The 23,345-nt window shown below is 43.5% G+C and overlaps 8 protein-coding genes across 8 annotated transcripts; 4 read left to right on the plus strand and 4 right to left on the minus strand.

The window, feature by feature from the left end:
* Positions 1 to 718: 718 nt before the first annotated feature.
* On the minus strand, positions 719 to 1,880 carry SS1G_01624 (mitochondrial DNA replication protein; the record flags this gene model as incomplete). Its single annotated transcript, XM_001597380.1, has 3 exons — positions 719 to 773; positions 851 to 1,523; positions 1,655 to 1,880. The coding sequence occupies 3 exons, from the start codon at positions 1,878 to 1,880 to the stop codon at positions 719 to 721; spliced, it is 954 nt and encodes a 317-aa protein (XP_001597430.1).
* A 2,357-nt stretch (positions 1,881 to 4,237) lies between these two features.
* On the minus strand, positions 4,238 to 6,116 carry SS1G_01625 (citrate synthase, mitochondrial precursor; the record flags this gene model as incomplete). Its single annotated transcript, XM_001597381.1, has 7 exons — positions 4,238 to 4,426; positions 4,481 to 4,509; positions 4,672 to 4,695; positions 4,797 to 5,555; positions 5,610 to 5,803; positions 5,875 to 5,939; positions 6,003 to 6,116. The coding sequence occupies 7 exons, from the start codon at positions 6,114 to 6,116 to the stop codon at positions 4,238 to 4,240; spliced, it is 1,374 nt and encodes a 457-aa protein (XP_001597431.1).
* A 1,232-nt stretch (positions 6,117 to 7,348) lies between these two features.
* On the plus strand, positions 7,349 to 10,004 carry SS1G_01626 (hypothetical protein; the record flags this gene model as incomplete). The annotated part of the gene is made up of 7 exons (XM_001597382.1): positions 7,349 to 7,468; positions 7,588 to 7,833; positions 8,019 to 8,115; positions 8,190 to 9,113; positions 9,170 to 9,203; positions 9,283 to 9,451; positions 9,510 to 10,004. The coding sequence occupies 7 exons, from the start codon at positions 7,349 to 7,351 to the stop codon at positions 10,002 to 10,004; spliced, it is 2,085 nt and encodes a 694-aa protein (XP_001597432.1).
* Positions 10,005 to 11,937: 1,933 nt separating this feature from the next.
* SS1G_01627 (hypothetical protein) lies at positions 11,938 to 14,019 on the minus strand (the record flags this gene model as incomplete). The annotated part of the gene is made up of 5 exons (XM_001597383.1): positions 11,938 to 12,557; positions 12,644 to 12,807; positions 12,856 to 13,076; positions 13,125 to 13,619; positions 13,666 to 14,019. 5 exons carry the CDS (start codon positions 14,017 to 14,019, stop codon positions 11,938 to 11,940), a joined length of 1,854 nt encoding a protein of 617 aa, XP_001597433.1.
* A 1,636-nt stretch (positions 14,020 to 15,655) lies between these two features.
* On the plus strand, positions 15,656 to 17,720 carry SS1G_01628 (hypothetical protein; the record flags this gene model as incomplete). The annotated part of the gene is made up of 6 exons (XM_001597384.1): positions 15,656 to 15,721; positions 15,870 to 16,327; positions 16,375 to 16,573; positions 16,621 to 16,986; positions 17,525 to 17,588; positions 17,671 to 17,720. The coding sequence occupies 6 exons, from the start codon at positions 15,656 to 15,658 to the stop codon at positions 17,718 to 17,720; spliced, it is 1,203 nt and encodes a 400-aa protein (XP_001597434.1).
* A 327-nt stretch (positions 17,721 to 18,047) lies between these two features.
* Positions 18,048 to 19,478, minus strand: SS1G_01629 (hypothetical protein; the record flags this gene model as incomplete). Its single annotated transcript, XM_001597385.1, has 1 exon — positions 18,048 to 19,478. The coding sequence occupies one exon, from the start codon at positions 19,476 to 19,478 to the stop codon at positions 18,048 to 18,050; it is 1,431 nt and encodes a 476-aa protein (XP_001597435.1).
* Positions 19,479 to 20,119: 641 nt separating this feature from the next.
* Positions 20,120 to 21,244, plus strand: SS1G_01630 (hypothetical protein; the record flags this gene model as incomplete). Its single annotated transcript, XM_001597386.1, has 2 exons — positions 20,120 to 20,980; positions 21,035 to 21,244. 2 exons carry the CDS (start codon positions 20,120 to 20,122, stop codon positions 21,242 to 21,244), a joined length of 1,071 nt encoding a protein of 356 aa, XP_001597436.1.
* Positions 21,245 to 21,860: 616 nt separating this feature from the next.
* SS1G_01631 (hypothetical protein) lies at positions 21,861 to 23,003 on the plus strand (the record flags this gene model as incomplete). Its single annotated transcript, XM_001597387.1, has 2 exons — positions 21,861 to 22,343; positions 22,395 to 23,003. 2 exons carry the CDS (start codon positions 21,861 to 21,863, stop codon positions 23,001 to 23,003), a joined length of 1,092 nt encoding a protein of 363 aa, XP_001597437.1.
* Between the last annotated feature and the right edge of the window lie 342 nt (positions 23,004 to 23,345).

The raw sequence follows: 23,345 nt of genomic DNA on the forward strand, positions 1-23,345 counted from the left end.
TATCCCTCCCCCCACCCCCACCGGCCAAAAAACTAGTTTCCCAATACATATATATCATCCCAACCCACCTCTTCGCTTAAATACCCCTCACCCTCACCCTCTCTCCTCCATCTGCATCTGCATCTGCATCTGCATCAAACCCCAGAATATCCGTTTCTATACTACATACAGAGAGACCCATTTATTTTATCATCTAAATACACAAGTCTCTACTCTATATACTTGCAAAACAAAAGAGTAATAGTACTACTGTACAAGTACCTGTAAGTAGAGTATATGAGCATTGAGTTGTAGATACAATATTATGCATGTAATGTACTCCGGACGAGGGTAGAGCAGGTGGGCAGATGAGAGCACGGAGTCGAGAAGAAAGTATGGGATTGGAAGATTGGAAGGACAGGTATAATCGCGAGGACACATATCAATACATCGTACAAGGCACAAACTCATCTTTAAACATCTCGTTTCAACTCAATCGTACTGTATTAGCCCGCATGGCAAGACCCTACATCATTTATCTACTACACCTAAAGTTGTCTATTAATTGTACTGAACTGCATTGCATTTGCACTGCGTCGCATACCAAATCATAATCATATCCTCTATCTCTGGTTCATTATAAGATCCAGAGTTTATCCATCCCATTCATTGCAGAAAACCCAGAAGATGTGTGTGCATGCATGCTAGGTATGTCGAGTGTGCTCCATCCCAAAACGCCTTAATGCTTAGCGGTGACCGTTTCACCTGTCAATTTCTCGACATAAGCTTTCGCCCTATTGACATTATATTAGTATATGTTCTTGGGCCGTATGCTTAAACGAGTCAAGCAAGAGAAGGAGAAGAAACTTACATATCACCCATAGCAACCATACAAATAGTTTGCCAAACGCCCAAACCAATTCTAGGAACAACGCCACGATAAAGACCCGAAATCCCGTTCTGACCGTAAATATACTTGAAAGTGTTGCCGACCGTCATCTTAGCCGGACGGTTAGGATCTACCGTCTTACTCTGCATCTCGACACGAATAACCTCAATAGGTTGATTCCAAGCACTCAACCCACCACCCAATCCACTTGCCAGAATCTTCTCCCAAGCATTCAACTTTCCATTCTCGCCTTTTCCAGTCACCTTTCGAATGCCACTTTCCGCCAATCGACTCAATCCGAAACGACTACCCCAGTTTGTCATTTGTCGAATGGCGACGGCATTGACACCTTTGTTAATTCCCTTGATACCTTCCTTGCGGTAGATGTTCATGAAGGTGGTCATTGTACCATCGGGCTTCACACCGGCCTTCGCCATGTTGGTCTTGGTGATTTCGACTGTTTTCATGCAGGTGCAAAATCCCATGGTAGCGTAAGCTTGAGCGACACCACCAGTCACACCTCCGGTGATACCGGCAGTGAATTCACCAGCGCCGAAAGAGCGGGCGTACCATTCGGCTTCGGAGGCGACGAACAGAAGGACAGCGCCTTTGGTGGAAGCTTCGATCCAGGCCCATGGAATGAGACCTTGGTAGACTATGGTGGGGTTATTGTCAGCTGTAATTCCCGCAGATTGGAAATATGAAGAAAAATGCTTGAGTCGAATTATTCTCACAGCATAAACGTGAAAGTTATCAAAGAAAAATAAACAAGAAGAAAAAACATACATCCAAGAACACCACCTCTACCCCAAATTCTACCCAGCGCGCCGGCGAAAGAGTCTCCTCTGTTGGCAGCCATAGTAGTCTTTGTAACCTCCAATGGCTGGCCCAAGGTCGTAACCTCGAAGAGATTCAAACTAGCACCCAAGAGCAAGTTTGAGAACTTGACAGGTTTCTTCTCTGGGATAGCTGGTTTGCTGACAATGGGCATGTTGGCTGTGACGGCGGACATGATAAGGTAGATGTTGTTTTGATTGGGGCCCTGACCAAGGGAAAAGGTTGCTTCTTCGCGGTAAAAGGGTGGTGAGTTTGAGGATTATTGGAAAGGGAGAAGAGAGATTGATGGGTTGTTGGAAATGTAAGTAAGAGGAGGAAGGGAAGAGGTTATAGGTTATGTGTTTAGATCTATTTACTTAATACTCGTAGGGAAAATGAGAAGCTAGTGAAAGACCAGGTGGGACCCTATTTATTGACGGGTGCCGGTATGTGGCCCCTGATAAGATAGAGATACAGGGTGTCGGAATTGTTGATATTGCGATTACTGAAACCTTGAGGGGGGTGAATATGAGAAGAAATTGAATCAAGGAAAATGTCGATGAAAATGCTATTGAAAGAAAACCCTATAATCTAATTGTTTACATTGTGCCATTTCATTCAAAACTACAACCTTCTATGCCAGAAAACCTTTATACTCTCCAACACCACGACAATAAATAGGGTAAGCTAGAATTACTGAATTATTGAACCTCACTAAATAATCCCAACTCGGGCCCCCGAGCCCTTCCTCTCCTCCCGCCTTGCAACCTTATTTGGCTAACCATACCCTACCAAGACAACTACTCGGGCACTAGAAGAAAAGAATGGAACAACCTTGAAAGCCTCGGCCATTTGTTGAGAAGCTCAAGCTCAACGAATTGCATGTGTTGGTTCATCATTACCTTATTATAGACTTGATAATTAGTGTTTAGTATTTACTCATACAATTATATACTAGGTACGTATTGTGTGTATTTGGGGAACTCCGGTTGGAATTTATTATTAGGTACGTACCTGGTACTTGGTTTATTTGTAGTTCTTCTGCTCCCGTGCATTTGAGATCGGGATCTCAGGAAATATATCGGGATTGGAAGAAGCAACTGATCTCTGTTTTTTGTCTTACTATTGGCTTTTCCAAGAAGTCTGTGATTGCTGGCATATGCATTACATAGATAGATACCTAGGTACACCAGTACTACCGAGTAGGTACCTACTGTACCTATTAGTTTTGGTCAAGTTAGATCTTTGATTAGTATTAGCGTACTAAATACGTGCTTTGCTGCCCGGCAGGTCATCGGCACGTACGACATCACGTTGCCAGTGCTATCTATATGCATTCCTAAGGGTTTAACCATAATTTTCTTTGGTTCCGGCGTTTATGGTTTGATATAGAGAATGTTGATGATCTATTTATGATCAAAAGTTGGATTTCATTCATTCGCCTATTATAAGAACTAACGTGGGTTATTGTCTTCCCTTATTTCTAAGTGCTCGGGTATATCTCTCCTGTAGTCAAAATACCTTCCAACAACCATTATTGCGACTGCAAAACAACATTCACCTATGGGAGACCCATAACACACTCTTCAAGAGTCAAGAAAAAGTTTACTTATTCAGATATCTCTTTCTAAACGCCGCCAAGGTACCGCCGTTAGTGATTCCAATATATTTAAGTTTTAAAAGCTTCAAAGTTGCTTCACAATCGCCCCGAATACCAGTCAAAGCAGCTTCATTTTTGGACATCCAGGGCTATCTTTTTCTATTTTGAGGAATGGATAGATCGTCGCCCTCCAAAAATAAAGTCAAAGACCTTTCACAATGCATCTTCTTGGCTGCGTTAGTTGCATCTAATTCCATCCTCGTCTCCATATCTGTCCCACTGATAATCATGTCATCTTTGAACTTTGCCTGAGAACCTACTCTCCTGTTAACGACAGCAAAAGATTCCCAACTCGAATCAACTATCCAAAATGCCGTTCTGTTGCCGATTTCACATTGAGCTTTTAAGAGACCCGACAGTCATAAGTAAAGACAGGTGGGTAATTATTCGAGATGGCTTGATTTTGAATAACCAAGTTAATGTTGACACGTGAATCGAGGTGTGTGGTTGGAATGGGCCGGATGTTTGGACTGTTTTAGATGTTTAAGCTACTGCTGGAGTTTGGGACATATTGGGAGAGTAATCGAATGTCTAAATCAGGTTACATGTATGAGAGGGGTCGCTACAGCCAATTCCCATTAAAATGTGGTGTATCATGTCTTTGTCGAACCTTGGATATTTCAACAACACATAAATTAAATAGTTGATAGTGGAGTTCAATTATTGAGTGAAAGCAGGCTGACGAATGTACACAGGATCATCGTGAGGATAAGTTGAAGTGCGTGATCCTGCTCTAGGACACCTTCAACGCAACTTCTTGAAAAAAACGGTTCTACAATTTTACAATGGTTGGTTCTATCCGTCTACGCCTCTCATCTCCTTTTGGTCATTAATTCAGGGCGCCCATGGTATCCTACTAATTTTACCTACCCCCCATTCCTTTACTATCCTTTTTACAACTTGGCTCCAACAATCTCGGCCCACTTCTCGGTGGAGAAGGACTTGGGGCGCTCAATTGGGGCTCCAACAGCTCGGTCGATAATCAATTGTGGAAGGACACCAATAGCACGGGAAACACCGAAAAGAACGGTGTAGTAGTTGGCCTCAGTCAAACCATAGTATTGGAGCAAGACACCAGAGTGCTAGAGAAACGTCAGTTATTGCATATGGATTTTTGGGAATGGTTGTCAACTTACAGCATCCACGTTAGGGAATGGGTTCTTGGCTGTAAAGGAGAAAGAAATATAAAGTTAGTGAAGATATTCCAAAATTGGTCGGGGCAGATGTGAGGGGTATGACAGGGGTAGGGAGGGGTTAAGGAAATGCGGGGCGGACATCCACCCCCTCCATAACCACGGGTATCATCCAGAATATAGAATGTACTTACTCTTTCCGTGCTCAGTGAGAACACCTGGGGCAATCTTGTAAACCTGGGCTGACAAGCTTGTACATAGGGTCTGCGAATGTTTGTTAGTATAAAATTGTTAAATCACGTGATCATCCATGACTTACCCGCTGGCAAGTGCTTCTCGGCAAATTCTCTCTGGGCCATGTAGCGGGGATCGGTCTTGCGGAGAACGGCGTGACCGTAACCTGGAACAACTTGACCGGCGTTAAGAGTAGACCACAAGTAGTTCTTGATGGCCTCATCACTAAGGTCATCACCAATAGCAGCCTTCATCTTGGTGAGCCAGTTCAAGACTTCTTGGTTGGCAAGTCCGTGGAGAGGACCAGCAAGACCGTTCAAACCAGCAGCAAGAGACAACATTGGAGAGCTAAGAGCAGATCCAACCAAGTGAGTGGTGTGAGCAGAGACGTTACCACCCTCGTGATCAGTGTGGATGGTGAGGTACAATCTCATCAACTCAATGAAGTCCTTGTTCTCGCCAAATCCGAGTTGGTTGGCAAAGTTGAAGGAGTAATCCTTGTCCTTTTGGACAGCAGCGACCTTTCCGCCCTTGAAGACGTTTTGGTAGATTCTGGCGGCAATGGTGGGGAGCTTGGCGATTAAATCCATTGAGTCCTCGAAAGTGTGACCCCAGTACTCTGTCTTCTTCATTCCCTTAGCATAAGCCTTGGCGAATGCGGACTCGTGCTCAAGAGCAGTGACAGCGAGGGAGAATTGTGCCATTGGGTGGAGATCGCTTGGGCATCGGTCGATGAGCTCTTCGACGAATTTTGGTACGTCGGAACGAGCGGCCCACTCAGCGGAAAGATCGCGAACTTGTTGCTCGCTGGGGACTTCACCGGTCAAAAGGAGCCAGAAAAGACCTCGGGTTCTGTTAGCAACCGCGCAAGAAAATGGACGTCATATTAATTTTTTACCTTCTGGCAAAGGCTCTTGTCCACCTGGTGCCTTTGGGAGGAGTTCCTGGCACTCTGGAATAGTCTTTCCTCTGAAACGGATACCCTCCTCGGAGTCGAGAACTGAACCTTCCCAGACTAATGACTTGATACCACGAGCACCACCGTAGACTTGGTCCAAAGTAACCTCGCCAACGACCTTGCTTCCATAACCCCTGCGAGTATAAGTATATATAAATGCTATGTGTGCCGTTTTTCGGTCATCGATAAGATAGATTTTTCTTACTTGCGGAGAGCCTTGATTTGCTCAATCTTCTCTGGGAGTTGCTCGGCGAAACGCTCCTTCAAAGTCTAGAGGTAAAGAATAATTAGTAAAAATTTACCTGTGTGCATGACGGAAGGTTTCGAGTATACCTGAGTTTTCGATGAATAGCATCGCAAGCTATTAAAGGCAGCGGACTTTGCACCGAATGTTGGAGCTCTAATGGATGCTCTAAGAGCAGCTTGACCGATACGAAGGGATGCCATCTTGAAAGCTGTGTGGTAATTGCAATAAAAAATGCAAAATTGTAGGTATAATGGAGTAGAAATTTAAGAACAGATTCCGGCTTGTGGACGGAGAAAAAGCTAGGAAACCCGCTAGCGTTGAGTTGAGACCGACCAAACCAATGTAATATGCACATTGACAGAATCTTACAGAAAAAGCTTCCCCTACATGAACTACGTCAACCTTTGATATTATATCAACACGAGTTATTCCGAAATGTGAGACGGAAATCCCCACAAATCGCAGAAATTACAAAAATCAAGCAATTTCATTCATTTAATTGGTTAGTGGAATCGAGAACGACTTTTACTCCGCACAACTGCTATTTTATTATAATGAAATACCGTATGGATATGGCGGGACAGAGTGAGTGTAGTAATTTGCGGTGGTTATATTAAAAAGCAGTGAAAAGAATCCGCAAAGTGAATAATTACTGAGTGAGTCCAATTCATACTCCTCCGTACATACTAGGTACGTACCTAGGTAGATATCGTATCTACCAAGATGTTCATTATATAGAAAAGAATTCAACTTCAACAGGTGTTGTACATTCCTCTCGTTTCAACTGCCTTCAACCAATCATCCTCTTTGTTTTGTCTCATTTTTTACATTTTTGAACTTCTTCCGTCCAACTCTTCTATTCAACCATTCATATCATTCACTTTCTTGACCTCGGTTGAATTACTTTTGCTTGAGTGAAACATCCATCGATGATTATTCTGTACCATTCACGTGATCTTGAGATATGGATGACTAACTAGCGGCATGAAAAACAAGCCCTTCCCTTTTACTTAATGATTAATCGAGCCATCGAAGCTACTTCAAGTTCCAACCTTTTTTCAACATCAACAACTTCAATCTTCCCAAACTTATTTGGTTCCATCTACTTGCACCTGAGGTAATCTACCAGAAAAAGAAAAGTAATCAAAACATCGTTACATTAGTAGCGATTTCTACCTTCTGCCACAAATTTCTCCAAAATATCATCGGGGTTCGTAAGAACTCTAGACATTACGTGACGGTCGCAGATCCGTAGTCGCGATAGATCCGTTCATCAAGTCTTTCATCGTAGCCCAGTATCTGGAATCGAGTTGGTGAAGAATCAAATCATAGAGAGTAATCTAGATTTATTGTCACCTCGTCGATAACAATTCGTCGCGTTGATTTGAAGAACTGAGTCCATATCTTCAGCGGTTGAGGAGTCATATTCAATATGTCCTCACCAGTAGCAGAATTAGAAGCTGGCCTTCAAGCCATGGTACAATTGAAACCTCCTGGTGTATCAGGATCTCGAATTCAAAGTCTCACAAACCTCTGCACCCAAAATATTCAGGTATGCGAATGATCCAATGTTCCCAAACTTCCAATTCTACCATCGCCCTACCGCGGCTCTCCTATCTCTCCCCGTCTCCCCATCTGTGAGCTGTAGCTAATATCTTATTCTCTTTGTAGCAAGAATCCGCCTTGGTTCAGAAATTATATGTTCACTTTAAGAAGACACCCGGCACACACAAACTTGGCACCCTCTACGTCGTAGACTCTGTAACTCGAAAATGGACCGAACAAGCCAAACTTGCTTCACAAACCATAAATAGTTCTGCCCCGGATGGTACATATGCTGCTGGTGTACATAAAGTAAAGGAACTGCTCCCCGCTTTTATGAACGACATAATCCAATCTGCTCCCAATGATCAAAAGGTACGCCAGTATATTCAAAGTGCTCGAACTGAGTAGTTTCCAGCATAGCTATGTCCTATGTCTGCGTGAAAATTTGCTTCCAAGATATCATACATATTCCTCAACCGAGATATCATTGTGCACCTTCTTCATTCACTGTTCCCCCATATGAATTCCTACTTACTTGACATTTCTTGTTTTTGTAGGACAAGATTAGAAAATTAGTTGATATCTGGGAAAAAGGACAAACCTTCCCTTCCCAAATGTTGAATGGATTTAAAGAGAAGTTGGATGCAACAAATGGTAAGATTATCACATATGATCCTGATAGAAGACCATGTCGTCGTGTATCTAACCATAATTCACCCACCATGTAGAAAGTACAACACCCACAGGAAGTCCTCCACCAAATCTTCAGGCAACTTTGGGTTTACAACCAAGTTCATCAACCTCGACTATGGCACCTCCACAAACAGCATCTGCGCCCCCTAACACATCATCGATTTTAGCAGCTCTTGCAACTATGGCAAATACTGCCCGTCAAAATCCTACTCCAACTCCAGTTGCTTCTGCCCCACCTGTTAATCCATACAATGTATCACATGCGCAGAATAATCCTACTCAACCACCTCAAGCAGTAAACCAGAGCTTGCCCTTCTCGGTTGCTCCTCAACCTGTAAACGCCCCAGCTACTTCGATGCCTGCTTATGGTCAAGTTCCAAGTAATGGAATCCCGAACTTTGCCAGTAATCCAAACCCTTTTCCAGTTGCTCCACCAATGAATCCTCCCGGTAATCTCGATCCAGCTACGCAACAGCAGGTAGCTTTAATCAAGGCACTTGCAGCAACTGGTGTTCCTGCTGAACAAATCGCTGGTATTTTAGCTGCTATGGGTAATCAAGGAGCTGCAACTGGCGTGCCACCTCCGTTTGCTCCAAATCAAAATACTCATACTCAAAATAATTGGGGTGTCAGAGATGATGCACGTGACCGAAATGGGTTCCATGATTCGATGAGATCACCACCTGGTCGTTATCGTCGTCGTTCTAGATCCCCATCTCCTCAACGTGGCTGGGGTGGTCGTGATTCTCCCAATGCTCGTCGTCGTGATGATTTTGATAGAGAATCTCCAGCACGTCTGAGAGGTGCAGATGATCGCGGTAGAGGTGGACGTGGCCGAGGTAATGATTACCGCCAACGCAGCCCGCAACGCCGCCGCAGTAATACACCTCCTAGATCAAGTACTGGTGGACCCAAATGGGTTGGACATGATGCATCAATTGGTAAAGGAAATATCAAAGGTTAGTTATCATTTCTCGTGTAATTTTGATTGAAACAGGTCTAACAGAATGTACAGTTCTCAGTCGGACTTTGTTCGTTGGTGGAGTTACGTAAGTCAATGCCTAGTCTTTATCACTTCGAATGTCGTCTTTCGAAGATTTATTTTGCCCATACTGACTTTTATTAAAGTTCTTCGGAACACGAATTGAAATCACTCTTCAATCAATATGGTGATGTGCAAACTTGCATTGTTAACAAGGAAAAGCGTCACGCTTTTGTTAAAATGGTTAGTCGTGAGCATGCCGTCAATGCCAAGGAGGCCATGGAAAAGAATAGAAGTCCTGATTCCTCATTGAGGGTATGTACATCACATATAAATACCTTCAACCGAATGCTTTCCTAACATTAAATTCTAGACTCGTTGGGGTGTGGGTTTTGGGCCACGCGACTGCAGCGATTATCAAACAGGAATCAGCATCATCCCAATTAGCAAACTTACAGACGCGGATCGAAAGTGGATGCTCAATGCAGAATATGGTGGCAGTGGAGGTCAAGAAATCGAACCTGGCATGGTTGTCGAAGAGCCTGATATTGAAATTGGTCAAGGTGTTTCATCCAAGGCAATCAGTCGTCGCATGCAAACCGATAACGGCGGAAAGAATGGTCCAAAATCTGGTCGCGAATATGAGGAGGAGGATAGACCTCGTTATCGTCGTGATCGAGATGACCGTCGCGATGATCGTCGGGACGAAGGACACAAATTTCCTGCCAACACTGTTCCCCCTGTCATGCCACCATTTCCGCTGGGCTCATTTCCTTACCCTCTCCCAACTCTTCCTAATGGGCTGCCAATGTTCCCTCCTGGATTTACCTTCCCCGGTCAACAGCCACCACCACCACCGGGTACATGATCCAGCTCAAACACTTCGTCAATATTTCGTACAACAATTTCGTCGGGGCGTTTTACTTCACACGATTCATATGACGCATTTTTGTGGTGTTCAGGCGTACAAGATATCTCGATTATGGCCCTGGTTTGCCACCTGGAAAAAATCTTCGGTGTCATAAAATCATGAGCAAACAGGATCAAAGCATAGCAATCAACAAATAGGACAGTGCACCGTTTGGATGACTTCCACATTACGCATGTACACTTCTTGCGTTTATCCACTTCTTTTCATGTTTTTGTAGCTAGCTATCCTGCCTTCCTACTACTTTCTTAATACAATACCCAAATCTATGAATACTCCTAAGTGCTTCGTAAAGTGATTTGATGAAATAGTGTTTGGTAAAATTTGAACGAATGGCTGGACTTAGGGATGATCGACTCAGTAGTGAGGTTTGCAAGATCTTTCACTCCCTGTGCTGTCAGCATCTGTGTAGCACAGTGTCCTCTATATGAGTCTAGGTCCCTTTGCCGAATCTTTAAATAGAGATTGCAAATCCATGCAAAGCATGATATAAGAAGTCAACCATGTATTCCCTCAAAGAGCAGTTGTCTGGCTTCACATTGACTTCAAACAAATAGTCTACTTTATTCCATCTTTCTGTTTTATCTATCTTTGCTGTTCGATTAAAGTGGTTTTTGTATTGTTACCTACGTAGATAGATACTGAGTGTTATTTGTTGGAGTTTTTAGTAATATTTATTATTGAGAGTATTGAGAGTATTAGTGAATGATTTTGTCATTGTCGTTGTTATCATTCTGTCTTTCTTAAGTGTTCTTTCTTTTTTTATTCTTCTGGAAATTGGGTTTTTGTAAATAGAAGAGGAGCATTCTGATCGGATGTTTAATCCGGTTTGTGGTTCGTATTAATTATCATCCTTTTCAAGAATTGTTATTTTTTGTTCTTTTGTTCTTTGTGTGATATTTGGGGAGGGGAAATTGGGCTTGCAGGTAGATGAGGGAATGGGGAGGAATTTTTCATGCTGTTTTATTTCTCATTTTCAAGTGCTAGTTCTCATTTCGAATATTTTAATCATTCGCCAGATGTGTAGTACTAATCTTGTATAATGAAGCACAATTTCATTAAAAAAAAATTACCCTCCTTAGGTACCTTCACATTGAGCGAGCGAACCGTCTACAGGAAAGAATTTTACAAGATGCAGGATATAGTATATAAAAATCTATATATATATGATTTATTTCCTATTGTCACTATTTAAAGAGATTGCGCATAGCTTTAGAAAACTAGCGCTTGAAGGTTTTCTGAAATTCTTCATGTTAAATGCAGTCAGTGAGTCTATGGTCCTTAAAAAGATAAAGCGTTTATTGCTTCTGCTACATCTAATGAGGACAGGCATTTTAAACTTTCCACTTCCACTTCCCCTATCACCATCATCATCATCTATATCTCGAATCAGCACTCCTTTCTCACTGCATAGAAAATCTCAAAAGTTATAGCTTAATCAAGGTCTGCCCGTATTTTCTCCCAAGTTTAATAGAGAAAAAGCAATACTCTGCTCGCTCTCAAGTTTCGTTATACCTAGAGTCTCGTAATCTCTGGTGAACATGATCGCATAGCCTTCATATTATCTCTAGAATCGACACGTTGATTTCAGAAAGAAGGCTTGCTAGAACTCTATTCCCTTTACCAGATATTAGGTATCTGTAATTTCATACAGACACCTACACTATCTCTTCCAATTTCATCACGACAGCTTTGTCATTCCATGAGAATATTCGATATATTTTATGGCATCATTAAAATTAGCAGGTGTATTATCATTTCATCATATGTAATTTGTACGTTCGTTTCCTCGTAACCTCCGCGATATCAACATCAGCATGTAATATCTTCTCGCATTGTGGAAAAAAAGGTAATCACAATCCCCCCATCAATCTTATTGCTTCGCAGCAACAGCCTCTGGAACAAATATTGCTTCACGAGCTCCACTTCCACTCCCTTCTCCCTCTAATCTCTTCTTCTCAGCTTCTTTATCCGCATCTCCCATCTCCGCCAAACCATACCACGTAATAGTAGCTAATCCCAACAATGCCGCCAGACAACTAAACAACATGGCCACGATTCCCTTCGCCGTGAAACCCGCAGGCAACGGTCCCGGCGCCACATTAGCACCCTTCACATCCAAAAAATCGACTGTATTACCCGCCGCATTACCTATGTATGGTATACCACGGGCTTCACAAGCAGCAATGTGGTCCTCGGGAATAGTGAGAGATTTTTGGAGTTGGAGGGGTGCCTCGATCATGGTTGCGATGAGACCCTGGTCGACGTGCCATTCGATGTGGCAGTGGAAGAGCCAGACGCCCGGATTGTCGGATTTGAAACGGAGGACGAGATAGCCGGATGGACGAAGGACGACAGTATCGCGACGCATGGGAGTGGGCGGGTATGTTGTTCGAGTGGTGTTGGTGGAGTCAAATATACCCGCATCTTCGTCGGAGCGCTGGATTACCTGGAAGTTATGGCCGTGAAGATGGAAAGGGTGTTTGCCAGAGTCTGAAGGGCGTTAGAGAATATCTTAGGGGTATATTTTGTAGCAATGGGACGCCGGTTGGTTTCGACGATCATAGTTTTGTACTCACCTAGATTATTTACAACGATTTCGATTGTTTGCTCGTAGTCAAGAATAAAAGAGTGGGTAAACTCCCCATAAACTGCTGGGTTTGTAGCATGATCTCCGGCGGACATAATCGTATATAGGGTAGGGACCTTTGGAGAGACGTATGTAATGTTGTTGAAAAACGCACTTCTTAGGGTCAGCACTGTGATGTATCAATGTGGAAGTATCACTTACTATGGTTTACCATTCCCGAGCACATCCATGACCACATCGAGACTGATTGTCTGATGAGGTTCGGGAAGTAAGGGCATTTCATCATAGGGCACAAGGTTGAAATCGTCAAAATCATTGTATTCATCAACAAATGCGGCATCCGGCAGAGCTTTAGCATCGTCGTAGACGAGCCACCCCGTTCCGTTCCAATTCAAGTCGTCAGGGAGTACGTCAAACAGGGACTAAGATACTTCAGTGAATGACCCCCTCTTGAGAGAGATTTTACTTACCGTATCCATGCTTGTAACAAAAGCAAAATTCGCTGAGGTGTCATTCTTGGTGGTGAGCAAAAAGCTATATCGTTGAGCTGCAGCGACATAGATAGATTCTGCCTCGGCCTTTTTAGTCCAGACACCATCTACTTCTACAATAGTTATGTTATGGCCTTCGAACCAGATGTACTGGCCAGCAAAAGCACCAATGTTGACAACGCGGAAAAGATAGGTCCTCCCAGGTTTTACCAAGACAGTGAGGTTTTGAGTGTCGTTGAGAAGAACAGCTTGTGGGACGGGTTCTGCTCCGGTTGGATTTTCAACCCCAAGGAACTCAGGAATCCATACTTGCATCTCTTCGTGGTACCAGTCTGAGACTGAGAGAACGACTTCTTCGTCGACCTCATCCGCATATGGGAAGTCTGGATCCGTGATTATGAATGGCGCTCTGAGTCCATCTGGGTATTGGCCCTTGTCGTGAGAATGATACCAATAAGTCCCAGGCTGGTCGGCCTAAGATTGATTCAGCGGATGGTCATAGACATTTCGATTGACTTACCGTAAAATTGTAGACGAATCTGGAGCCGGATGGAATACCGCATTGAGTTACTTGTGCAGGACCATCCATGTGATTAGTGCCATTCATGAAAAGACCATGGAAATGAAGGGTTGTGGTTTGATTGCTAAGTTGATTGTCAACATTCACAATTACTTGATCACCAACATTCGCTCTCATAACAGGTAATGGCCATTTCCCATTGATGCCAATGGTTGGACGTTCATAGGCACCATCCGGGTTTGCTCTAACCCAAGTAATATTGAAGTCATAAGTTACAGTTGCCGCCTCTGTGAGAAGTGAGAAAGCCAGAAGCAGCACCGATAAAGTGTGAAAGAATGATAGAGGCATTGCCATCTTTCTGTTGACCGAGATTATCAGCCAAAAAGAGCGAAGGATTGGAAAAGACCTCTTGAGACGCGGGGTTTATTTTTGTAGGTGAATGGTGGGAGCTATGCCAACACGTGAGGAGAGAAATCAATGACCTCGTCCAAAGCTGACGATTAGGTTGGAAAGTGGATATTCGAAAACTTTGCTGAAAAGCGAAGTAGGTCTAGATGAGCTCGAGTTAGAGGATCTAACTTTTCTTTATCAGATGATCTGATAAGATATCTAGCGTATTCCGGACCAACGACCGACGAGCTGCAAGACTGTGTGGAGCGAGATTCGATCTAGGAGCCTAGGGCGGACTAGTAGAGCAAGGGTAATGAAGTCTTATTTAAATTGCAAAGTGCAGCAAGCTCGTGATTGCAAGAACTTTTTTGCGATCTGCAGCAAAGATTTCGGAATATAAAATTTGAATTATGACTGCATGGTACATGTACTCGGTGCTGCCACAGAGTAGAAAACTCCGATGTTAAATCAGTGTAAGTGTCAACCACTGTAGAAAGAAGGGAACCCCTTGAAAATGGGGCAGTTTGATCCATAAGAACAATTCTTCCCTGGCGTTTAAATTTTCATGCTATCTGGCCTCTCGAGGACACTGTATTGCACATTTTCAAGCCCGAAATACAGCAAAATGATGTGAACACATAGTAATGATTTGACCATCTGATTGATGATCTGATAATAAATAGTCTCTGCTTATCTCACCGAATAATCGAATTAGCTTGTGAGACTAAGTAGTAAAGGGTTAGGCTAGAAAACAAGCATAAAACTAGAAGCCCACTGGAATATAAGCTTTCATGTTTACTAGGGACTCCGAATAATAATCCCTCACACAACTCTTGCTAACAGCTTGTTACGAGCGCTAGGCAAAGCTTAAAATTTTCGATAGAAATGTCCCGAATGGTTTGGTAGAACGAACATAACACTAAGGATTCAGAAACTGAGAATTTTTTATAAGACCTCTCTAAGGCTTTCTCTTTACCCCTTTAGCAATCTTATATCAGTCTTGTATGTATATCTGAGTAAAATAAGGTTCATAATGAGATGCTTCTGCTCTATGTATCATGCTCTCGCTCTAAGTGCTAAATGATCTCGTTTTTCGGTCATATATCATTGGCAGGGAATCAAGGATGTCAATACTTTTGAATGTTTTGTGCTTCCCGACCTCTTCATATCGACCAATCAAAATTTACGAGTGTCATGCCAACATGTACCACCAACCGATAACAGGCTAGAGATTTTGAAAAGTATTATTGCAGGAAACTTTCCTATTTCTTTGAACAAGGATCAATGCAGTTAATTCACTTGGCCACGACTCCGCGAGGTAGCTTAAGTTCGAACAATTTTTCCACTTGACCCGTCAGACCCGGTCCGACCTTTCTAGCCGTAATCAGATCCTCGTTTGTTCTTATCAGATCCACGTCCACTCTTTCCCTTGTTCAGCTTGTTGAAATATTGGATAAATGAACCATACTTCCGTACTCGTTACTGGCACTCAGATTCCTCTTTAAGAATTGGGCTCATTATCCCTTCGTTGCAGCGTGCGATTGCGGATTTACAATCTCACTAACCATCCTAAAAGAATAAATCAGGCCTTATAGTAAACATGACTGTCAGTGTCTTCTCGGTGCCAGTATTCTTCGTTGTCTTTCGAGAGTCTTTGGAGACGGTCGTAATTGTTCAGTTTACTTGCATTCATCAAGCAGAGTTTGGGTGACTCTGATAAAGATGCGACACTCCGCAAGAAGCTCTTTCGACAGGTAAGAACATCTCATGGTTCTGTGATTGACATCCCCACTTCTCTGCTGATCAGCTTCTAGGTCATATACGGAGCGCTATCAGGACTTCTTCTCTGTTTGATCATTGGTGGTGGTTTGATTGGAGCTTTCTATGGAATTGGTAAAGATGCCTGGTCCAGTGCTGAGTACTATTGGGAAGGCTCTTTTGCCATTGTTGCATCCGTCATAATCACTTTGATGGGAGCTGCGCTGCTTCGCGTGACGAAAATGAAGGATAAGTGGACTGCTAAGCTTCGCCAACACTTGGAGCCATCGGTAGATACAAGAGCACGAAGATGGTATGCTAGCTGGCTTGACTTCAAGGTATGGGGAGAAAAACACTTCATGTTCGTTCTGCCTTTCATCACTGTGTTGAGAGAAGGACTCGAAGCCGTCGTCTTCGTAGCAGGTGTTTCTTTTTCTACACCAGCGACGAGTATCCCGCTCCCAGTCATTATCGGACTCATTGCTGGACTTGCGGCAGGATTTGTTATCTACAAGTAAGTGGCCTTCGGTAAATCTTCCTGGCCAGGCTAACCCGATACAGAGGTGGCGCGACATCAAAGCTTCAATACTTCTTGATCGTCTCGACATGTCTCCTATATCTTGTAGCTGCCGGTCTCTTCTCGAGAGCAATTTGGTTCTTCCAGGCACAAAACTGGAACAATGCCACCGGTGGCGATGCAGCAGAAACTGGGTCAGGACCAGGTTCTTATGATATTAGACAAAGTGTTTGGCATGTCAACGTAAGTGAAGTTAACACATTAGCGCAAGCATGTTCTAACAATTCCAGTTTGGTAACCCAGAGTTGAATGGCGGTGGCGGGTGGGGGATTTTCAATGCTATCCTTGGATGGCAGAATTCCGCAACCTATGGCTCTGTCATCTCATACAACCTCTACTGGCTCGTAGTCATTGTTGGTTTCCTCGCAATGAGATATAAAGAAGTTAAAGGTCATCTCCCACTTGCTCCGACCCTCAAGCCTTATCTCGCACCGGTTACAGCTGTGAAAGGTCATATCGCAAACATGAAACAGCGCGCTATCTACAAGGACGGAGAGGTCACTGTAAGCGATGAGAGACTTGGAAGAAACAACTCCGGAACGTCATCCGTGGCAAAGGATTCCGAGAAGGCCATGGATACCGTAAGAGAGATACCTGTAAGTACCATTTCGGACTAAATGGCCAAATTGCATCGAGGGAAATGTCAAAGCCACACCTTGCATGAAATCCGGATTACTTGCACTAGTTGAGTTCTCGAATGCAAACTGTTGCACCACGGGAGACTGAGCATAATAATGACGTGATAAATCAAAGTTAGAGATGAAATATATCATGATGAGAAAGAAATTTCCAGGAAATGCTTGTATTGAAGATGCCGAGTGAACGGTTCTGTTGAAAGTCGTTGAAGCGCGAATGCCAGGTACGCAGTAGTATTCATTGCTGAACCTGGCCGCCTATGTTATCCTTCTCAAGCTCCATTCTGGTCAAGTAAGTGCGAATCAGCACTTCCGTGTTTCACTTTTTCAGCCTTGCGAATGCATTACTAGAATTCTCGAGATGAGAGCTCTCAATCACGAATGTTTTTGATATATTCCATGATCTCGTATGCTGCGTGTGAAGCATCTCTTATCGCAAGTTGCCTTTGTGATATCATTTATGAGTCTCGATCCATGTAGGCGCCTATTAATACCGTAGTATACCATTGTCCAAACAAAAAACCCGGCATCTAGGAACTCCGTAATGGTTGGTTGGTGTTGGAGTATGTAAATAAACAGCCAGCTGCCCATCTCGACTCTTTTCCAGATGGCATCTAGCCTGATCTCGATATCAATGGTTTTCAGAAGTCATGGTTGACTATGTTATGGATCGACATAAGCTTGCAATTGAGTAATAAGAGGGAGGTGGAGGGGGTATTACTAAGGAGGATCAACCTTTTAAAGAATTTTGGGTTATTTGCAGTTGAGGGGATCACAATCGGGCATTCTCTTATTGGTCAAGACCATGCTTAGCGTGATATCGGCCCCGACGGGATTGTACATTGTGTAGATGTGATATTCATTAATTTCGAAACACCCATCAAGTACTGCTTTAATAAATTGATGCTGTAAATTGTGATGTATACTAATAGAGCTACAGTTTAAATTGATTGGGTATCTTGAAAAACAATAAAAAATCATAAACCCGCTCTGAATGCCACCTAAGCCATATCGCATGACAGTTATTCCCCTCTAGATCCCACCATAGACTCCAGTTTTCCCGCCAGTACCCTATGCTTTTTGATAACTTCTGCCCATTCCTCATCATCATCATCATCATCATCATCATCGGATTCTCCCTCGTCCAACCCTTCTTCCTGACCGGCTCTTCTTCCCAAATTCGCAAGCACGAGGCTAAAGTCCCCTCCCAATCGTCCCAAACTACCCGCACAGTAAAGAACTTGAGTAAGCAAACTATCTCTACCACTTTTATCCCTCACATTGGGTAGATATAATTTCAGAGTCTCCTCCAACATCCCAACTAACTGAAGAGGAAAAGTAGTCAGGGCACTTGGTAATGGACCCAGTAAATAATCATCTTCCTTGTCCCTCGTATCATTCTTGAGCCCCTCTATTGTGACTGGAGCTGTTGGGGGCGGAAATATAGAGCGGAACATGGAAATAATTGCAAAACTTTGCTCCCGGAATATCTCTATGTAGCGTTTTAAATACTTCTCCGTCTGTTGCCCTGCTTCGAATTTGTTCCCTCCTGTTTTCCCCATCGATGATATTAGCCGCAATGATTCCTGATCAGCGAGGTCCCGTAGAGGGCTGAGTGCATTAAGCATAGCTGTTAGACTGGAAAGGCGAGAAACGAGAAACAAGGAACCTAATGCTCCTTCTCGGGTTTGCGCGGAGCTGGACGTGGTTGTGGAAGGATCGAGTTCGGGGGCAACACGCCGTAGCCAGGAGATCGTGCGCATAGCAGCTGCTAGCTTAAGAGAGGGTTGTCGCAAGGAGTATATGAGGTTTGTGGCCATAGATTGCATTTTATCCTCCGCTTGTAAGGAAACGCTCGTTATGAGTGGAGAAGTAGGATATAACGCGTGCAGCCGTCTTATGTGCGCATTGAGGTCTAATGCAGAAGCATAATTTAATGTATTGTTTTCTCTACCGGTGGTACTAGTAGCAGTTGTGTTCGAAGAGGATATCGCGGTAGAAAGTAGGGTAGGTAAGTCGAGAACATCTGCGAGCCTCTCTACGTTTCGTGACAGTAAAAGAGCTTTCCGTCGTCGATCAAGGACAGCATTTTCAATTCGATTGTTGTAATTTTCACTGAAATGAATAGCTGCATCGTCCAATTTGGGAAGAGCATCTCGTAAGTCTGCGGTGGCTTTTGCTAAAGTAGGAAGAGTGGTAGTGAGTGTCGATAAATGGTCAGAAGACGCGATGACTGATTTATGGGAACGTTTGGACAAAGCTTGTAGGGACAGTATAAGGGAGTTCGATGCTTGAGAAAGCGATTGGGGTTCGGAAGTATTGAGTGAAGAGAGAGGAAGGGTACAGAGTCGATTCAAATAGGTGGCAATTGTAGGATCAGTCGACGGTGGTGCCGGCCGTGGAGAGGGCTTATCGAAATATGGAATGAGGAGTTCATACAGGGGATCGGCCATTTTGGCACAAAATCTCGACACTGATTGAGGATTTCGTATAATGGTGTTGTAATATTTTGAAGTTAAAAGAAAATGATGGCTGACGCTCGGTAGCTCCAAGAGCTTCAAAAATACGCTACTGCAGCCCCAGACATTGCGGGACCCTTCAACAAGTTCCAATCCAATCTCCATCATGATTCCCCACATAACCTTCATAAATCCACGGACAATATCACTCTGAAGAATATATATCAGGATGTCTGAGATTTCCATGCCTAATGCTGATCAATTGACGCCGCGGCGGAACAATGATGTTTCAAGCTTCAAAAATGTTCATATTCCGGGAAGACCTCCGCACTCATGTTATGATGTTCATTGCTTGGGAGGTACCATTCGCTCAATCACCACAGACAGCTCTCCATCAGAAGTTGGAAAGCAAAGCGACTATCGCTTAATAATTCCTGGCTTGTGTCATCCTCATATACATCTTGATAAGTGTTTTCTGTTATCACATCCAAAATATGCAGATTTAGAGATCAACGAGGGTGACTTTTCCGAGGCAATGAAATTAACCAGTTCGTCTTTCCCTACATGCTTCGTCGATCATCAAGTTGATCCCACCATCATAACGCTTTTTTCGTTTCAATCATTCTAAGATCTAAATGTGTTTAGGTGAAGCCAAGTCACGTTTCGAACACGATGATCTTATGGAAAGGGGAAGGGCCTTGGTTGAAGAGAGTATCCAATTCGGTGTTACTAATATGAGAGCTTTTGTTGAAGTAGACTTCGGTGTGGGGATGAAATGCTTGGATGCTGGATTGGCACTGAAAAGAGAATTCTATGACAAGTGTTATATTCAAATCTGCGTATTTGCCCAGGACCCAATTTTCAGCTATAACTACGGGTCTCCATCAATGACAGATTTGCTCAAGCAGGCAATCAAACGACCCGGAGTCGAGGTGATTGGGAGCACCCCGTACGTCGAAAAGAGTTTTGCGCTCCAAGAAGAAAATATCCAATGGACTATTGGAACGGCGAAATTGTACAAGTTACATCTGGATTTTCATCTCGACTATAATCTAGATGTCCACCAACAACCTGCTGTTCATTCAGTGATAGAAAGGCTTCACAGGGCTCAGTGGCCGACAGACAGAGATATTGCAGGGTTAAGCTTTCGAACAGTGGTACTTGGTCATTGCACTCGACTCACGCTTTTCGATAACAATGCCTGGCAGAACCTACGTCGTGAAATTGGCAACCTACCTGTCTCATTTGTCGGACTCCCCACGTCGGATCTATTTATGATGGGACGGCCAGAAAAGGGAGCCGGCGGCAGTAGTAGAGTCAGAGGTACACTCCAAGTCATTGAAATGATCAAGAAATATGATTTCAATGCAGCCATAGGAATTAATAATGTTGGTAATGCCTTCACTCCTCATGGCAATTGTGATCCTATGAGTCTTACAAGTCTGGGTATGGGCATTTATCAAGCAGGCACGAAGGCAGACGCTGAGATCTTATTGGTAAGTTTATCTCAGCCGCGCCGAACTTGAAATACCACTAATTGAGACACCTAGGAATGTGTATCTACAAGAGCGAGAGCAGCAATCGGCCTTGATATCATGCGTAACCTTAGAATAGAAATGGGAAGTCCTGCGAGTTTTGTTATTTTTGGTACAAACGGAGCTCAGAACTTTAGAGCTAGGAAGTCAATCCAGGAGTTAGCGTATGACGCAGGTGTTGAACGAACGACTATCTTCGAAGGAAAGGAGGTCATCTTTTCATGATCTTTCAGGACATTCAAGTCATTATCATGTCATGTGCGCCCGAATCCACGTGGCGGAGTTATCATCAATTTGATTCACGTGCAACCATACAAGACATTTATTGTAGAAGTCATCAGAATCGGGATAAGAACACAATAAAAATGGATAAAACGTATTGAAATATGAACCACTCATTTAATCTACATAACAATTTCAAGCTCTATAAAATGAATGTAAATAACGAAAACATCTTCTGATTCTTGCGACTTTGATACAGTACTCCCTCCCAGGTACATGAACATATCAAAAGGTATCATACACATCACCCCTGTTCCACTTATTTGTTCGGTTAAAGAGACTTAGATCTAATCTCTAACTGTAATTGGCTACTTCTCCCGCATCTTAAGTCTTGAATTGTTGGGACTGAAGTGAAACCTTACTCTTCTGACACCCTCGGTCGGTTCCCTACAGTACCTGCCCAACTTCACCATACATACATAAATATCTCGACATCCGCATTACAACGAGGAGAGGCATATTTTCTCCTAAGCACACTCGGTGTGTTACGACACGAAGATAGATATTTTGTCGTTCCCTTTAGAGATTCCCTATATTCGACATTCTACTCCATTCTGAGATGCATGATCCATTTCCTATCCCACCATCGCCATGGCTTAGCCAGACCGTTCAGCCGTTCGCGGACTATTTCCACCTAACAACTTTACCCCTCCATATACACGAAGTTCTCGGGTCTTTCCTGGCATATACGTTCATCAACAAGGTCGTCGCGCCCCAGGTTTCCATGCTCATTTTCCCTGAGAAGTACTCCAAATTCTCCGCAGAACGAAAGCTTAATTGGGATGTACATGTGGTCTCACTATGCCAAAGTTCTCTTATCAACATCCTCGCCTTATGGGTTATGTTTGCGGATGAAGAGCGCAAGAACATGACGGCACAGGAGCGTGTTCATGGTTATACTGGAGCTGCTGGCATGATCCAAGGCCTAGCGACTGGCTACTTCCTCTGGGACTTGATGATCACCCTACAGAACCTCAGAGTCTTTGGCATAGGCATGTTGGCACACGCGACCAGTGCTCTGTTGGTTTTCTCTTTTGGTTTTGTGAGTGTTTGTGCTTCCGAAAATTAAACATTGCTAATATTTACTCCACAGAGACCATTTGTCAATTTCTATGGATGCACATTTATTCTTTACGAGCTTTCCTCGCCCTTCCTAAACTTCCATTGGTTCTTCGACAAACTCGATATGACTGGATCTAAGCCCCAACTTTACAATGGAATTGCTCTTCTCTTTACCTTCTTTTGCTGCCGACTTGTGTGGGGAACATATCAGTCAGTTCGTGTTTATCAAGACGTATGGAGGTCAATGCACAACCAGCCTGCACATTATGCTTCTATCAATATTGATGCTCTCGCAAACGGCACCGCTTCCGCAGCTGAGGCCGCAGCAGGCCATAGTGCGGCCCCTCTCCAGAATGACATTATGCGCTTCGCCGATAACGAGTTCATCCCGCTCTGGCTAGGGTTCACATATTTAGGAAGCAATCTTGTGCTCAACACCTTAAACTTTTACTGGTTTGGAAAAATGATTGAAGCTGTTAGGAAGAGATTTCAACCGGCCAAGGAAGGCAGACAAAAGGACAAAGCGATTGCCATGAAGAGCACAGGTGCCAATGGCAAGGTCAAGATTAGCGTCGAGGAGAACGAGGTCCGTAGACGAAAAGCATTGGACGATGATGAACCAATTGCGGCAGTTTCATAGTTTGTTTATATTTCAGAGACTGGGGAAAGCATGGGTTCGAACGAACAACTGATGGTCGACGTCCATGGTGGCTTCACTCCTTGGGTGTATCGAGACTTCTTGGTTTCGCCTTCTTTGCAATTAGAATTATCCCTATACATAAAGACACTTTTCCCCTTATGATCTAAATATATTGCATTGATTTGTGAGTAGGTTAGTATTCCCATTCATTTAATCAACAGGCAGGGCTTTATATGAGACAGATTTGAAATTTAGTGTAGTGAAATTATGGTATAACAAACTCCACTCTTCCTGTAATAGCACCCATGCCAACTGTCCCTAAACCGACACAGTCCAAAAAAC

This window comes from Sclerotinia sclerotiorum, genomic scaffold, assembly GCF_000146945.2.
Source record: "Sclerotinia sclerotiorum 1980 UF-70 scaffold_2 genomic scaffold, whole genome shotgun sequence".
NCBI classification, from domain to species: domain Eukaryota; kingdom Fungi; phylum Ascomycota; class Leotiomycetes; order Helotiales; family Sclerotiniaceae; genus Sclerotinia; species Sclerotinia sclerotiorum.